At 44.5% G+C, this 12,943-nt stretch overlaps 1 protein-coding gene across 1 annotated transcript; it reads left to right on the top strand.

Moving 5' to 3' along the window:
* Positions 1-311: 311 nt before the first annotated feature.
* Positions 312-8,692, top strand: elp6 (elongator acetyltransferase complex subunit 6). The gene is made up of 7 exons (XM_056286681.1): positions 312-555; positions 1,431-1,509; positions 1,602-1,672; positions 2,338-2,462; positions 3,118-3,325; positions 7,523-7,675; positions 8,169-8,692. Exons 1-7 carry the CDS (start codon positions 502-504, stop codon positions 8,292-8,294), a joined length of 816 nt encoding a protein of 271 aa, XP_056142656.1. The 5' UTR covers positions 312-501; the 3' UTR covers positions 8,295-8,692.
* Positions 8,693-12,943: the final 4,251 nt, after the last annotated feature.

Raw genomic sequence — 12,943 nt, forward strand, 5'->3', positions numbered from 1 at the left:
TTATTATTATTATTATTAATTATTATTGTTGTTGTTGTTGTTGTTGTTGTCGTTTCAGTCCACCCCTGACTTCTAATGTCCATAATAACCATAATGAATAGAGGCTGGGGCGCAGACAGATCAGATACCGAACTCGAGCGGGTTGTCTGTGACAACTCAGCGATGACGGATGAGACCGAAAGGAAGCTGCAGAAGGCCGTCTCGTCTTGGGAGCTGGCGCAGACCAACCGGTAAGCGGCGGTAAAACCAAAGCTGGATACAAAAAAAAGTGACGAAGAAGAAAGAACGCACCCGCTTCCGGCTCGCTAGCCTAGAGACACACCAGGATTCGTCACAACGCTCGGAACTAACGGTCTGGATTTCGGTAGCGGCCGAACGGAACCGCAGAGCTGGACAGAGAATAAGAGGATGTGATTTTGCAGGCGCCTCCGTTGTGTTAAATGTCTCGGCTGTCGCGACGATAGTTTATAGTTTATTCAAACTCGGCAACGGTCGTTAGCGATGTTTACAGAGCTGAACAGTATTCTCAGCGCTACTCCCGACAGCTTCAGAAAGGTGACGATTTAATCTTGCTCTCTAAACAGGCTGCGGTTGGTTTGGTGTGTTGCCCTGGGTGTTACGTTTGTTAATGTTGTGACTCGTGGTTGTTATGAATGGTTGGTTCTGATGTAAGTGTGTGTGTGTTTACTATGACGAAATTGTTCATCGCGCATCTCGCTCAGCCCTCTTGCATGTGTCCTACAACCCCGTATGGGACCCACCTCAGGGTGACAGAACGTTCATTAGAGACCGGGTCACATATGCCAGTGTTTCTCAACCGGGGGTCCGCGGACCCCTAGTGGTCCGTGGTGTAATTGCAAGGGGTCAGTGAAAATAAAATATCTTTAAAAAAAAAGATCCTATGACATTTATAGAAATAAGATTATTTTACTCAAATGTGACTGAGACCTTTATCTACCTAAACTATAAAGGGTAACAGGACTTTTATCTCTAATTACATCTGTTTCACAAGTGTAATTTATTGTATTTTAATAAGAGATCTCTCTCCCGTTTGCATTGTTAAAAGTTACTGCATAAAAATTCTGTTGTTACATATATCTGAAAGTTACTGAATACATATTCTGTTTTGTTACATATATCTGAAAGTTACTGCATAAGAATTCTGTTTTGTCAACTATATCTAAGTTACATCTGAAAGCTCTTATTTTTGCCCCAAAGAGTGAATAAATGCTATAATGCAATTTAAAATGCAGTTTCTACGGTTTCTATCAAATTGCAACCCCCCTCCCCCAAGATCAGGTGGAGGGGTCCTCAGGGTAGATCAAAAATATGCAGGGGGTCCAGGACCCCAAAAAGGTTGAGAACCACTGACATATGGGACCGGTACTGTCCCGTTGCCAGGAATGTAATGTGAACTGTCACTCCTACAGGGGGAGTTTGTCTTGGTCTCTGACAGGCAGTCTGACGCCTCATTCTTAGTTCATCACTTCCTCTCGTTTTATCTAAGAGGTGAGTCGTTGCATCTGACGTTTTATCTCACATGTGGACAAACGGTTCAATCAGGTGTGAACGGTGGATTCTGTCTTGCTTTTGCATTTCAGCGGGTTGCAAGGTGTGTTTCCTGGGTCTTGTGCAGTCTTTCAGCCACTACAGTGCAGTCAGTCAAAGACTGGTGAGTCTGTATAGTCGCTGTCTTTCTTGTGTTAAAATTTGTGCTGAGTTGTATATATTTATATACATACATTAAAATGCAGTAGTTAGTATAATTTGAAGAAAACACAAAGTGAAAGATGCCCTTTTAAGTTTGTGATTACTACCTGAAAGGATAAATACTCTATATGATACCTACCATCTCAGGGCTCCAAACTAGCTTTTCTCACCACCGTCCTGGAACAGCCCCAAAAAATAATTTGAACCGTCTCAAAGTCAGTGTAAACTGTCCGCAAATTGTAAATTGTTGTCTTTTTACTTTGCTGTCATCTATAGCGGTTATTTACATAAAAACACACTATTCAATTGATTAGGGAATAAAAGATTGTATATTTATTTAAATAACTACGTTCATTAGAAAAAATCTTGTCATTATTAGTTTTACGTATCATAAGCTGCTTAGAATTAGTGTTAGGAAGTTAAACAGATTATAATTCCCTCTCTAATGTTTATTTTATATTGCTGTGACATCATCAACTATTTCTCCTTCAGACAACTGTTAATTCAAGTTTCTCACCAAAAATAAAATTTCACAAGAACATTTGAACACATCATGATAATTGTGAATAGTGAAATTAACTGTGTGTGTGTTTGTGTGTGTGTGTGTGTGGGGGGGGGGTCCTGCAGGGTGTAAGTCTAGCTCAGGCAAAGGAAAAAGGACAGCTTATATTCCTAGAAGGACTGAAGGAATCTCTCGGCGTTTTCCTTCATGAGGAGTCCAAAGAAGAAAGCCAAGTGTTCAGCTTCCTTGGGTACCAGTCATTACTCTGATGTCCATCTTATTTTCCCCTCATTTTCCTCTTTTGTCTGTTTTGAGTTGACATATTTTTGAAACTTGCTGTAAATACATTTCACATGTATAATTTTCAATGTGCCCCGTGACCCTGAGAGCAGGATAAGCGATTAAGATAATGAATGAATTTTCAATGTACTGCACTTATTTCTACATTTTTTGCCTGTTTTGCCAAATCTCTTTTTGATGAGCGTGCAAATACATTAATTCAAATTTAGAAAACTAGAAACTCCACAGCAGCTTACACTCATCTAGTTTTGAATGAACAGTACTGGTGCACATACCAGGTAGGTTATATCCTGTATAGAACCGAGTTGAGATGTCAATGAATTGAAACCTGTACTAACATTTAATTATTAACCCTCTACTTTTATGCACTTTTGAATTGTTTTTTATATCATTGATCAATGTAGTGTATATACAACGGTGATGCATTTTTGGCCAGGTCTCTTAGAAACAAATGTTTAATCTCATTGGGATTACATGGTTCAGTAAAAGGCATATAAAATTCAAAACAGATCTATCTAATAAGCTAAACAAGAAACCTTAACGAGTTAGATATCTTCATCATCGTAAAGTCTTCCTCTGTCTTCTCTATTTCTTTCCTTTGGCAGGGACCCAGCTGTCGGCCTGCGGGGCCTGTATGAATTCGTAAGGAACAGCCTGTGCAGCTCTGGGGATGCAGATGGTGTGCTTGAAAAATGGGGACCCCCGGTGCTGCTGGTCGATGACCTCACAGTTCTCCTCAGTCTGGGAATGAGCACTGATGCGGTTTTAGACTTTAGCCACTACTGTCGAGCCACTGTTTGCTCCAAGCTACAGGTTGGTTTCTCTTAAGACACCCCAGCTATGTTTTCTGCAAGGTAAATTTGATGCAATTTGTGATTCAGTGAACAGGAAAAGATGAATGAAAATGCTAAGATGCCTAAAAGTTCTTAAATTTTGCACAAAAAAACAATTGGTGAAAGTTGCACTGGTGCGCGTCCAGGTGGTGTGGCAGTCTATTCCGTTGTCTACCAACACGGGGATCGCCGGTTCAAATTCCCCGTGTTACCGCCGGCTTGATCGGGCGTCCCTACAGACACAGATGACCGTGTCTGTGGGTGGGAAGCCGGATGTGGGTATGTGTCCTGGTCGCTGCACTAGTGCCTCCTCTGGTCGGTCGGGGCGCCTGTTGTGGGGGTAGGGGAAACCGAAGGGAATAGCGTGATCCTACCGCGTGCTACGTCCCCCTGGCGGAACTCCTCACTGTCAGGTGAAAAGAAGCGGCTGGCGATTCCACATGTATCGGAGGAGGCATGTGGTAGTCTGCAGCCCCCCCTGGCTCAGCAGAGGGGGTGGAGCAGCGACCGGAATGGCTCGAAAGAATGGGGTCGTTGGCCAGTTGCAGTTGGGGAGAAAAAGGGGAAAATCCAAAAAAAAAAAAGTTGTACTGGTTTCATCCACTGTGAGGGCAACAAAAACTACATTGACTTGCCATGTGGTGGCACTATAACAAGCATTGCTCTGTTTGGCCAATAACTTGTGAAACATTTGCCATAGAGACAACTCTTGTGTCCATAGATTTTTTTAGAACATACTGAATCTGAGCCATGTACAATTTAAATCGTTCCCATATTGGATTTTCCGCTATTTTGAATGTTTGCTTTTTTTCGGTGCTTTTTTTCTGTGCTTGAAGTTAATTCAGTTTAGTTTTTTTGCTTCTCTTTTGTTCATTTACATTCCATAATGACAGGACCAAAAGATCTACTTGAGGACATTAACACCACCAACAATCTCTAAAATGCAGCACCCGTTCATGCCATCTCCATCTCCTTCAAATCATGTCGTGCATGCCAAGCCAAGGGCGAAAACGTCCGGGGGGGGGTGCCATTGCGCCAGCAAAAGTTGTTTTATGTGCAGATGTTGTTGTTGCGGATATTATCATTATTATTATATTATCATTATTATTTTCAGTAGTAGTAGTAGTGGTGGTAATAATGTAGGCCTTGGATTCTTAAAACCTGTGCTGAGGATCACACAAGAAAAAAATGGACTCTTGAAACAAACTAAATCCAAAACCAACCATTTAATTCTAATTATGGACAAAATTAGATGGATGTTCATTCACCAATCAGTGAGAGCGATGGGATGAGGTAATCCTTCTGATGCGGGGCCTGTATTCTGTTGTGGCAAGCCTGAGGCACTGGCCAAGATGTGCATTGGAGAGTCTGTTTCTTCCCTGGTCTTGATCAAGTTCATTGAAGAAAATGATGACTCATATGTACATGGAGGGGAAAATTAGGAGCATTGCAATAGCTCTCATGTTTTTGAATTGAGCTTGGGGAACCACGTTGATCCAAAAGTCATTCACCTCAATGTTCTTGTGTTGTGCTTTGAGCAAATCAGATGTTCTCATCTCCAAGACCTCCATCTGAAATGTTAACTCCTCTATGAAAGCTACCAGCCTTTTAACCTCTGCAGTCCACTGGCTATCAGCCAAAATGGTCAACGGCTGTCTGAGGAAGAGGAGGATGTCACCTGAGAGTTTAGGGAAGCTTTCAAATCGTTCCTTGACGTTTTCTGCCAGGCTCATCATGTAATCCTTCATTGCTGAATCCTTCCGCATTTCGTTCTTCTCGCAATGCTGCTGCAGACATGGAAAGAGCAACTTTCTCCCGTGAATGTCTCTCTCCAAAAGGTTCAACTTTGACTGGAAAGCTTCAGCCGCCTCGCACATGTCTGCAACAGTGTGGTTCTTCTTGCAGATTAAGGTGATTTAAATGAGACATGATGTCACACAAAAAAATAACATATGCCGTCACCTTATTGTCACTTATAAACCTCTGATGTTCTTGGGCTTTTTGGCTCCACAGTCTGTCTAAAAACACAAGCTCATTGCACAGGTTGCACACCCTCTCAACACATGGCCTTTGCTCAGCCAGCAAACATCAATATTTCCTCCAGCAATGCTCTGAAAAGGCGATGTTGCAGACTAAAACTCTCGCGAACGAAATTTACCAGTCTCGTCACAGTATCCATCACCTCTTTCATTTCCTGACACAGTTTAGTGTGCAACACTGATTTGTGAATAATGCAATGAAATGCTTAAAGAGTTAACAGCTGCAAGCCTGCTTACCAAATCCTTGTGTTGTCCCACCATTGACTGAGCCCCATCAGTAACAACAGACACAATGTTACTCATATCCAAAGCCATTTTTCTCAAAGAACTGTGTTAATTGATTAAAGATGATTTCCCCAGTTGTGCACCCAGGCAGAGGAAGCAAACAAAGTAGTTCTTCCGGAAAGGTCTTCCCATCAGAAAATCTTGCGAACACAAATAGCTGTCCCATATTGGTCCTTGGTCCTATATCTTTGATAGGAAGGAATGCTGGTTTGAATGGGGGGTCAAAGTGGCCATCTATGTTAAAAGGGAACGACCATCCCTGAACTGAGGAAAGGACCTAAGAGTACATCTGTTGCCATCTTGCAATGCTGTGATTGCAAACATCCCCAAATCCTCTGTGAATAGTACACATGACCATTGAAATTCTTGTTCAGGGATGGGCAACATGATCCAGAAGGGGCCAGTGTGGGTGCAAGTCTTTGTTCCAACCAAGCAGTTACACACCTGAGTCTACAAATCAAGGTCCTCCTTAGCAAAGACTGTTGGTTGACTGATAGAATCAGGTGTGTAACTGCTTGGTTGGAACAAAGACCCACAACCCACACCGGCCCTTTCTGGATCATGTTGCCCATCCCTGCTCTAGTTAAGGGTCACACCCATATTTGCATATGAAACTGGTCATTGGTTTTTGTCGTTATGCAGCTGTATTGTTTATAAGGGTGGGGATACCTGCAGTCAGTTTAGACTGAAGAGGTCACTTAGTTGAGTGATGAAACATATCGGTCAATAAACAGTGTATCCAGATGAACTGATTCAACCTTCTTTGATTTTCTTAGCTGGATTACTGAGTATGCATCAAGACTCCCCTACTGAAAGTTGTACTCTTCTTTTTGCCATGTTAGCCGAAAATGGCACCTGCTTTAATAGCTCCACGACCGTTTCCTTGTTTTTCTTATCATGACTAAAAACTTCACCAACCATATCAGTTGCACACGTTTTAATCAATTCAGCATCAGTGAATGGCTTCTTAGCTTTAGCAAGGTCCATGAAACATGCAATGACACCATACCGCCACCATCACCTCCGTATCACTACTCCCTTCACCAACATGCCCAATGAAGTCTGCCCCATCACCACTCTCTCCTGCTTGGGTACCTTCCCCACCACTTCATCCAACTCACTCCAGAATTTGTCTTTCTCTTCCATCTCACACCCAACTTGCGGGGCATATGCATGATAACATTCATCATACACCTTTGATTTTCAGCTTCATACTCATCACTCTGTCTGACACTCTCTTCACCTCCAACACACTCTTGACATACTCTTCCTTCAGAATTATCCCTACTCCATTTCTCCACCTATTCACACCATGGTAGAAGAGTTTGAACCCACATCCAATGCTCCTGGCCTTACTCCTTTTCCACCTGGTCTCTTGCACGCACAGGATACCCACCTTTCTTCTTTCCATCATATCAGCCAGCTCTCTCCCTTTACCAGTCATAGTGTCAACATTCAAAGTTCCAACTCTCACCTCAACATTCCTACCCTTCCTCCTCTCCCGCTGCCTCTGGACATGCCTCCCCCCTATTCCTCTCCTTCGCTCAACAGTAGCATAGTTTCCACTGGCACCCTGCAAGCCTACAGTACGGTCGGTCGTTGGTAACCCGGGCCTCGCCCGAACCAGTATGGAAATCCGATTTTTGATCGGTATATTTGATTTAGCAAAAGTTTTACACTGGATGCCCCCCCCCCCGACGCAACCCTCCCCATTTATCCGAGCCTTTAGACTGGCTTGTGCATCCCCAGTGGCTGGGTTGTTTCGATCCATAGGTGATGCTTAAAAAGAATTAGCTAAATAAGTTGAATCAGTTCTTTAATACATCTTGAACATTACTTGGGTTTGACTGCAGGGTAATATGGTGATGCTGGTGCGCTGTGAGGAGGAGGAAGATGAAGATGACGAAGGCTCGGAGAGGCTCCTGAAAGGCCTGACCCATCAGTGTAGCCTTTCTTTCCAAGTGCAAGGTCTCCCCACCGGCTACTGCAGGGACATCCACGGACAGGTGGGCTGAGGGCTTGATTGTACTTGTGGTGTGTGTGTGTGTGTTTGTGTTTTTATACACACCAGGGATTAATTGCCAACATCAGAATAACCAAAAGTGATGGCCCCAGAAAGGTACTCTTCTCATTTAAATTCACTATGCTACAAGGACTAAATAACTGGATTTTGATGCCACTGTTTGATTTGGTCATGGGGGTTTGTCACGTTTCTATATCAGTGAAACTGCAAAAAAAGTGTTTTGAAAACTGACTTCCATTTCTTCTCATGTCATTTCTTACACAAATGCAGTTCAACAGGTTTTACATAAAGGTATAAAAGACATTAAATAAGAGATACAGTAAAAGATAAATCAGAAGAGATTAAACAGCATTGATCAACAGCATTGGTATACATGGTAGGTCAAACAGCTCATACAAGGCAGTTGGTTACTGCCAGACAGCCGGTAACAAAAGATACGCAACATTTTTAATCAAAATGTATGTTTTGGGTTTCAGGTGGAAGTGTGTTGGAGGTGTAGACAAGGTGACAGTCAGCAGATGCAGAAGAAACTCTTCCAGTATAAGGTCCACGATAAAGGTGTCTCATTTTTTGCCCGCGGGACATCCAGTGCTGTTCTTTAGTCACGCTGTACAACTTCCTCGGCTGACTTTTCCCAGTGACTGGCCCGGTGGACTCCGAAAGGACAGAAACTTGAATTTTGTTTCACTGTTATGACTGGTACACCCCAAAGTTCACTAGATTCAAAAATATGACTACAATCCAAAAATGACGGTTGGTTATTTGCCACAGTGGTTGGTAAAGTAGCCAATCTCACCAGCCGAAACCATCATCAATTACGTGTATTTCCAACCACCCTGGATCCTGGACTGTCTGGAACACTTAACTTAAGGTCGCCCCATCTTGTTCACTGAATGTACAACTACAGATATGGTCATGCTAGAGTCTTTTCACCTCGACAAGGGAAAGTTTGGCTGTAAACAACATTGTCTCATTAAAGGTTTCTCCATTGTTACAAATAGCACTTAATTGGTGTCAAATATTATTGGTCATAGGAACCTCCGTCATTTGCCCAAGAGACTGGTCACAAATATTGTTCAAGAAATATTTTATTTGTAATTTTTGCATTGTTGAAATGACTTTTTATGATGTTCTTGCTGTAAATGGTGGCTGAATAAAATGACCCATAATAAGTCAAGTCAAGTCAGTTTTGTTTGTGTAACCCAATATCACAAATTAAAAATTTGCCTCAAGGGGCTTTACAGCAACACAACGTCCTGTCCTTAGACCCTCGCATCGGATAAGGAACAACGCCCTAAAAAAAAAACCTTTAACAGGGAGAAACCTCAGGGAGAGCAACAGAGGAGGGATCTCTCCCCCAAGATGAACCGATGTGCGATGGATGTTGTGTTGAGACAATTTACACAATACAAGATTGAAAGAGGACGACAGAGTTATAATGGAATTATAAAATATATGAAGAACATGATGAGGAGGACCCCGAGCAGTGTCCAGATGCCACCGGAACAGCCCAGGACTCGAGCCACACCATCCACCGCCATCCACCTCCATCACCATGTAGACCTGGCAGCAGGAGGACAGGCTCCACATACACACACGGGAGACTCACATCACACCATTCACACGCACAGGAGAAAAGACATTAGTCACACATTGGAGAGAGAGAGAGAAGGATACAACATTGAAACAGGATAACAAAATTCTGTGGATTTATAAGTTATGTATAAAGAATATGATGAGGACGCCAGGCAGCATCCAGGTGACTCTCTATATTGCCTTGAAAGCATAGACTATTTCAAGTCAATCTAGCTCACCCAGTACTCACTCACTCTCACTCTCTCTCTCTCTCTCTCTCTCTCTCTCTCTCTCTCTCTCTCTCTCTCTCTCTCTCTCTCTCTCTCTCTCTCTCTCTCTCCCTCCCTGCAATCAAATAATAATCCAGCCAGATCATCCAAACAAGATGGTATTTCCTTAATTAAAATGTAAGTGTTCTACCGTTTTGTTTTTCTGAGGATTCACTTTTTAAAAATGACAAACCATTGTGACCCAATTCACAATAGGCCTTACCTATAAATCACGAGAAGAGAATTCGTGTATAACTGAACACTCCTTACCGTTCTTACTGCCATTTCCGCATCACTTTATATTATCTTGAAGAGGTAAACTGTGATGGCCTGGCGGCCTGTCCAGGGTGTCTCCCCGCCTGCCGCCCAATGACTGCTGGGATAGGCTCCAGCATTCCGCGACCCCGACTGGGATAAGCGGCTTGGATAATGGATGCGTGGAGGCAAACCAGTCATTTCGAAGCCGTTTCATACTATAGCGAATTCGGGGGGGGGGGGCAGTCACAGGAACCGCCGCAGCCGGGACGCGAACCCGTATCTCCCGCACCGCGGGCGACATCGCTAACCGCTCGACTAAAGGATACGCTCCATTAGCTAAGGGCTACCGAGCCTATTCCTCCGTGTGATCGTTCCAATACGTTTGCTAAATCACAACTTCATTTTATCTACATGTTATTGAATCAGAATCATGTTTATTGACCATGTAGGTTCGCTACATGGAATATGACTCTGGTGTCGTGGCTCTCTCAGTGTGCTTAACACAGAATAACAACACTGAGTTTCCCCCGTCTCACCTGCTGCTTCCTGTCTGCCAGGAAGTGTTTAATCCACCAGCAGATGGGGGCCAGTACAGTGAGCTGGGTGAGTTTGGGGTGGAGGATATCTGGGACGATGGTGTTGCACGCTGAGCTGAAGTCCACAAACAGGACCCTTGTGTCAGGGAAGTAGGGGGCTGCCAACTAAAACCGAAAGTATTGTGGCAAGCCGGCGTGGAAGAATGAGTCAAGAAGCAGAGATCTCCTTTTAATTGCAACCCCCTTGCCCCATACACCGCATGACCCCGGGGGTGCTCTTTCATTCACACCGGCCATAACGGACAACAACATAATGAGTCCCCACCCCATCCCATCCCATCCCACCCCATTTCACAGGTGGTGACATCAGTCCCAGTCACGGTCCTACACTCAGTTAGTTAGTCAGTAAACGTACTCCTACTTAGTCTGAGTCGACCCCCCAAAACAACAACAACACAAGAACACGAACACCACATAATTAAAACACAATTCTAAATCTAACATTAACAGTCCCATCAGCCACTGCGCTCCCCCAGCGCAGAACCGCCGGCAGTCAGAGCGACCCCCTGCCCTGGTCGCTACAGTATGCTGACGTCATTGTTTTGTTTGTGAGGTGCGTGTGTAGCAGATTTGGAGGAGATGGCGACTCACTAGTCCAACGTAAAGAGCCCCGCTGACATTTGCCAGTGGGGTTTTCTCAAGATTGAGAGAAAAGGGGTCTTTGAAAACCGCGACCTCCAGGGCAGGATGAAAATTCTGGTCTACAGAGCGGTAGTGTTGCCCACCCTACTGTATGGATCAGAATCCTGGACCACATACAGCAGGCACCTGAAGGCACTAGAGGCACATCATCACAGGTGCCTCCGAAAAATCCTCAAGATCCCCTGGGAAGATGGACGCACCAACACCAGCGTCCTGGAGGAGGCTAACATTCCTGCCATCACTGCCACCATCACCCAACACCAACCAGCTCAGTTGGACTGGAGATGTCATCCGTATGCCTGACTTTCGCCTTCCAAAACAAGTCCCATACTCCCAGCTTCTCACAGGACAACGTGCCCCGGGAGGTCAAAGGAAAAGGTATAAGGATATCATCCAAGCAAACATAAAAAAAAAATGCCACATAGACCCATAGCAACCAATAGGGCGAGCTGGAGAAAACTTGTCCGGGAAGGAGCTGCACTATACAATAACAATCTCCGCCATACTGCAGAAGACAAGCGTAGACTCAGAAAGGAGGGAGTCTCCACCAAAAAGGCCCAAACCAATCCCACGACTACCACCACCCACCCCTGCCCACACTGCACCAAAATATGTGGCTCCAAGATCGGCCTTTTCACCCACCTGAAGACCCACAAGGACCAAGAAGGAGGACAGTTATACTCGACCCCGAGTGACCGCCGATGATGATGATGATAGTGTGTGTGTGTGTGTGTGTGTGTGTGTGTGTGTGTGTGTGTGTGTGTGTGTGTGTGTGTGTGTGTGTGTGTGTGTGTTGAATCACATTGGCAGCTGATGAGTATGTGACGCACAAAACAAGCTTGTACTACTGTGTATTAAAAGTTTTTTTCCTACATCTATCTTGATATACACTCACTGGCCACTTTATTAGGTACACCTTGCTAGTACCGGGTTGGACCCCCTTTTGCCTTCAGAACTGCCTTAATCCTTCGTGGCATCGATTCAACAAGGTACTGGAAACATTCCTCAGAGAGTTTGGTCCGTATTGACATGATAGCGTCACGCAGTTGCTGCAGATTTGTCAGCTGCACGTCCATGATGCGAATCTCCCGGTCCACCACATCCCAAAGGTGCTCTATTGGATTGAGATCTGGTGACTGTGGAGGCCATTTGAGTACAGTGAACTCATTGTCATGTTCAAGAAACCAGTCTGAGATGATTCGAGCTTGATGACATGGCGCGTTATCCTGCTGGAAGTAGCCATCAGAAGATGGGAACACTGTGGTCATAAAGGGATGGACATGGTCAGCAACAATACTCAGGTAGGCTGTGGCGTTGACACGATGCTCAATTGGTACTAAGGGGCCCAAAGTGTGCCAAGAAAATATCCCCCACACCATTACACCACCACCACCAGCCTGAACCGTTGATACAAGGCAGGAAGGATCCATGCTTTCATGTTGTTGACGCCAAATTCTGACCCTACCATCCGAATGTCGCAGCAGAAATCGAGACTCATCAGACCAGGCAACGTTTTTCCAATCTTCTATTGTCCAATTTTGGTGAGCCTGTGCGAATTGTAGCCTCAGTTTCCTGTTCTTAGCTGACAGGAGTGGCACCCGGTGTGGTCTTCTGCTGCTGTAGCCCATCTGCCTCAAGGTTCGACGTGTTGTGCGTTCAGAGATGCTCTTCTGCATACCTCGGTTGTAATGAGGGGTTATTTGAGTTACTGTTGCCTTTCTATCGGCTCGAACCAGTCTGGCCATTCTCCTCTGACCTCTGGCATCAACAAGGCATTTTCGCCCACAGAACTGCCGCTCACTGGATATTTTCTCTTTTTCAGACCATTCTCTGTAAACCCTAGAGATGGTTGTGCGTGAAAATCCCAGTAGATCAGCAGTTTCTGAAATACTCAGACCAGCCCGTCTGGCA

This window comes from Lampris incognitus, chromosome 9, assembly GCF_029633865.1.
Source record: "Lampris incognitus isolate fLamInc1 chromosome 9, fLamInc1.hap2, whole genome shotgun sequence".
Taxonomy (NCBI): domain Eukaryota; kingdom Metazoa; phylum Chordata; class Actinopteri; order Lampriformes; family Lampridae; genus Lampris; species Lampris incognitus.

Bases quoted from the DNA above. Each gene is read 5' to 3' on its own strand.
- elp6 (XM_056286681.1), top strand. From the start codon at position 502: ATGTTTACAGAGCTGAACAGTATTCTCAGCGCTACTCCCGACAGCTTC. The intron at 2,463-3,117 runs GTACCAGTCATT...TTCCTTTGGCAG, and splicing joins CAAGTGTTCAGCTTCCTTGG to GGACCCAGCTGTCGGCCTGC. The intron at 7,676-8,168 runs GTGGGCTGAGGG...TTTGGGTTTCAG, and splicing joins GCAGGGACATCCACGGACAG to GTGGAAGTGTGTTGGAGGTG.